The sequence below is a fragment of the Sparassis crispa genome (genome assembly GCF_003851025.1).
Source record: "Sparassis crispa DNA, contig_000013F, whole genome shotgun sequence".
NCBI lineage: Eukaryota > Fungi > Basidiomycota > Agaricomycetes > Polyporales > Sparassidaceae > Sparassis > Sparassis crispa.
Window position 1 is genome coordinate 469,715 of NW_020939760.1, and position 5,038 is coordinate 474,752.

The 5,038-nt window shown below is 50.0% G+C and overlaps 1 protein-coding gene across 1 annotated transcript; it reads left to right on the forward strand.

Moving 5' to 3' along the window:
* Positions 1–746: 746 nt before the first annotated feature.
* SCP_1401660 (hypothetical protein) lies at positions 747–3,374 on the forward strand (the record flags this gene model as incomplete). Its single annotated transcript, XM_027763873.1, has 8 exons — positions 747–983; positions 1,046–1,415; positions 1,475–1,489; positions 1,536–2,216; positions 2,274–2,367; positions 2,844–3,083; positions 3,139–3,196; positions 3,258–3,374. The coding sequence occupies 8 exons, from the start codon at positions 747–749 to the stop codon at positions 3,372–3,374; spliced, it is 1,812 nt and encodes a 603-aa protein (XP_027619674.1).
* Positions 3,375–5,038: the final 1,664 nt, after the last annotated feature.

A 5,038-nucleotide genomic window follows, 5' to 3' on the forward strand; every position in this document is an offset into this window, starting at 1 on the left:
ACTTCTGGGACAGATTCTGGATAGCCTATTTCCCAATGCCCGGATCATCGTCTCTTTGGAACAGCTCCGACCGCTTAATGATGTTGTGGTTGCGCTACAACGTACACGAACCCAGCAATTGGAACGTGTTTCTGGAAGACGCTGATTTGAAGTTGCACTAGTGACCTTGCAAGCATGTCCCAGACAACGCGTGGTTCATCTCGCCGTGGGTAATATTCACAGTTGTGATAGAATCCCGAGTTTCCACCATATCTCAGTTTCTCGCTATTTGGAGTCCTCCATTGGACAGCACAGGATGGTCCTCGGACATTGGTCACCATGCTTGTCTTTGCTCAATTTCGCATTCCCAGATGTATCGGACTATTGGACCTTGATTATCGTGTCGGATTGGAATTTAATATCCTATACTATGTGCGAGACTGCTGCACGAACTTCATGCGATTCTTTGTATTTATTCAATCATTGTCGGATAGATCACGGGATTGTGCCGTAGAGGACGTTGTTCGAGTGGCCGCACGGTATTTGTTGTGGCTACCACCTTCACCTACTCTCATCGGAGGAATGCTCACTTCACTTCACTGCTCGATTGCGTTGCCCTTTATTTGTTAGCTCTCTATCTCCCTGTCGTGTCCTTTGAACGCGTACTCTGGACAAGAATTCAGTTGAGTGGTACAGTAGCCTCTTCAGGCTGATTACTGACACGAAGCATTGCAGCATCCTCTCAACGCATTTATAAACTCGTTGCAATGCTCCATCCAGCCCTCCGCATTGATGAGATCCTGCGCAAGATTTTCGCCTATCTTTCCGCAGATCGCCAAAGCGTTGCAAGGGTTGCTCGCACATGCAAAGTTTTCTCAGATGTTGCACTGTGCTTGTTATGGAGTGAATTGGAATCACTCCTGCCATTGCTTCGATTATTCCCAACGTTTGTTCGAGTTCCCGAAGACAGCCCAAAGAACCAGAAGAAATACGCAGCATTATATGTGCGTGCCACCCTCTACTGACCAGTGCAGACACATTACTGACGGTCGTGAAATCTCTACAGGTCTTGCATGGTTCTTCAGATCAGCAGTGGGAGCGGTTCCTGTGCTATGCCGGGCGTGTACACGTCTTGCGACACGTCGTGTTGGAGTACCGCGTTCACCCGTCTGTTTTTCCTCAGCTGATCCTTCGGGCTCGCGGCCAACCCATATTCATGGCACTTCGTTCCCTCGAGTGGGAAGAGCCATTCCCATTGAGTATGGAACTGATAGGGTTCCTATCTCCGTCTCTCCGGGACATAACGATCAGCGTCCGGGACAAGGACGGGCACTCTTCCATGGTACAAGATGGCGTTGTCAGTGGCGTTGTCGGAACATTGCTGTCCCATGCGCCGTCCCTTGAATATCTATACATTGACGCAATGCTACCCCTAGGTGCCGTCCAGATGTTGGGATGTTTCGCAGGACTGCGGTATCTGACGGTCGGATCACAGCTCGCCCCTCAAGAGGTGATGACATACTTTGGCCACATGGAGAATCTCAAAGAGCTAGCAGTCGTCCTGGGTCGTTCCGAGTCGTACTGCTACCAATCCAGGCTCGGTGTACCTACCACGACGGAAAGACCCAGTGCCGAAGGTTCATTTCCGGCATTGCGAGCACTCGATGTAATGGGAGAATTTCGCTTCGTCCGCGAGTTGATGTCAGCTATTCCCTCTGATGGGATCGAATCCCTCAGTATCAATGGCATGGATGGCACCGGATGGCATGACTACCACGAGACTCTCAACGTGCTCGCTTCAAAATTTGCCAAAACTCTGCGGAAGCTTGAGCTGTTGTGGCGTAGACATTGTTGCGAACCCGTCCCAGGTGTCAATGATTGGCCCAAAACTTTTGAGGCAATAAGGCCTTTGTTGAAGGTGCGACTCGCAGACGTACAACTCAAATTCCACGGGATCGCGATAACATTGACTGCGGAAGATATCCATGACATGGCTGTGTCCTGGCGCACCCTCACTTCACTGCGTATCTCAACCTGTGGTGCTGTCGTGGAAGTTCCTCCTGCTCATTCCTTAAGTGAGTTTGCTCGTCATTGCCCAGACCTCTGCACTTTGGCACTTCCGACTCTGCTCCCGGAGTTCTCGTCTACTCGTGATACCAAACTACATCCAGTTTTACCGCATGGCCTACAGGAGCTGCTACTCGCGGACAACAGCGAATTTTGGAAGCACGATGTTCGTGAGGCCTCACGATTCCTGTTTCGCTTATTCCCTGATGTACAACTCGGGGTAACAGACTCCGACTCGGATTCTTGTCTGAGACCCATGCGCTTGAATAAGGCGTTGGCTAAGCTACGTACTAACTTGAAGGACGTTCGACGCCGTGAAGGGTGGATTTCGAGTTGTTGACCATCACATTGTTGGTCTTGAACATGGACTTCAAACTGTTGTTCCGATCCTTTATTTTCTACATCAAAGACGTCTCTTCAAGTTGTTCATTTCCAAAAAGGTATCTAATATTTGTACACATTGCGTATGGTACTATCATAGATTTGCATGGATATTCAGATGTTGTGAACCTTCACTGGTGCATCTTGAACATGTCGAAACCGAGGAAGGAACACCCGCGGAGGTGGCGCGCGATCCGCTTACCATTTTTGGGCGAGACGCTCCGACCATCTTCCGAGAGTTCTTTCACTGTTCAGACGCCCACTTCACCCATAAAGACTCGAGTTTAGCATACTGTACAGCTAGACATGGACTCCTCCACCTCCACACCACCACCCTCTCCTCTTCACGCTCGTTTCTCACATACCTCCCGCACCATGCCTCTCAGCGTGTCCGACGTTGCGAACATTTTTGTCAGAATGCGCCGGTACCAGTCAAAGGCAAACACCCACCGTATCGAGTCATCGTCGGGCGACCCACAGACACACCCTGTATTGGACGGCGAGGGCGTCGTCTCGGAGCGCAGAGTTCCTCTGGTGCAGGAGGACGATTTTGTGTGTCGGGACGCGGTGGACGTCGTGAAGCTGCTACGGGCGGTCCGTGCGACACTCTACGAGAACGCAGAGACTCTAGGCGGCAGTGTTCTTGTAGACGAACAGTGAGTTTATGTCTTTCCATGAATAGGCAGGAGTATTGACAAAAGAGTCGTGTAGATGGACGTGCAGTATATCCGTTCCAAGGCATCGCAATGACAGGACGTACAAAGTGCATGTGAGGTTTTTTCATGCCACCAGGATGGGTGCATTTTTTTTTGTCCTGACAGGCTATTTAGATCCAGTACACCGCGTCCGCCGCACGTTCGGATAGAAACGACCCACAAAGACCCGTGGCCATGGAGAGAGCCAGAGGTGTACCAGGACTCATGACCATTGTCAGCAGGCACGACTAATATTTTGGAACCCCCACATTCCTTCGAATGGACGTTCTATGGACCTCACCACCGATATCTTATTTATAGAGTACTATAATAATTCCGCACTGTACCACAACCTCGCTGCACTTATCTTGCAATTGTACCATCATTCGTTGATGAACTACACATTACTGTATTTGTCTTGTAGGAGCTTTGTTTCAACGTACATACATAGATCGTAGATTGATCTCATTTTTCCTTGATCACATACCCGCCTTCCGTAAATTGCATTCTCAACGCCAAAAGCGTAAGAAGTATTTCGACTATGAACATAGTTACATTCCTCTGACGTACGAACCAAGCCAAAATTTAAGCAAGGGATAATATTGTACGCTCTTCGCAGAGCCAACATGATCGCCAGTCCCGCAGCTGTGAGCCCAGGAGAAATATCGCGACTTGCTCGAAGTAAATGTCGAGTTCTGGAAAAGTGCACTGAATGATATCACTAATTTTGATGGTTGAAGGTTGATGGACCTCTTACCTTCAAGTGGGATTTACACCCTTGGTCTCGGGGAGCAATGCCTGCAAGATAAACGGGGATCAGACTCCACTTATTTAGTCTTTAGTTCCCCAGAGGGCTCTTACCCAGAAGAGGAGTCCGTTACACTCAGAAGCCGCATACGGGAAAGACGAGATAGAACTGCCACCCTGAGAACAGAGTTAGCATAGAGAAGGGAGAACCGTGTAAGTCAACACTGATGAAAACCACGCTCCGATGTTATCGAACGCTCAAAGGCAAATCTGTGCGATCATAAACGGAGGAACGTCATCCAAAGTCCATGCAGACGATGATTGGTCACACACTTAGGAATTCACGCAGCAGAAGAGGTGATCGCATCTCTTTCGCGCGACTCGCGCTATTGAATATCTCGACAGGAATCTGAAAAGGCGCTCAGTTGAAAATTTAGCATGACGTACTGCCCACGACAGAGGTCCACAGCAGGCTGAGAACACCAGGTTGAGAACACCAGGTTGAACTGTAGGACTGCTCACCCCCAATGCTCCGGTGCACAATCTCCGCCTGGCAGAGCGCACAAGCACGGAAAGCATGCTGATCCCCATGCTCGCACAGAACCGGCCGCCGTGCATGAAGTGGATATGGAGACCTGCCGACGGACCATGTCTACTACGGAGCCGAAATATATGTTTCTGCGAGCGCACTGTGAGATGGGAGTGCAAAATAGGTGCAGGACCACTCACGAGATGAACGCGGCGAGCAGGAGGTACCCTATAATAACCCCCTGTGCTGTCGCGTTATCTTCGTGGAGAACTAAAGAGGAAGATTTAAAATCAAAAGTCCGAACATCCCCTGCATGAAGTCTTGTACTGTCGAGCTTCTGGCCATGCAGAGCTCTCGGTACCCATGCGGTCTGGAGGAAGACACCAAAAGTGCGGGGAAGAGTGTAGGTAGGTTTCTGTCGAGAAAGGACAAGATTTTGCGATGTTGCCATCGGTATTTCACGGGGAAGATTAGGAGAGATCATGGAATTCGACTACTAGAGCAGCTTGTCGAGCTGTCGAGGTCTGCCTGTCCGCGAACCGTACGGGTCAGCGAGGTCGAAGTGCAGTATATCAAACGGAGCAGTCAATCCACCTCATCAGCCCGCCATGTCCTCGGAAGCAGTTCGTCGAAACGCCGC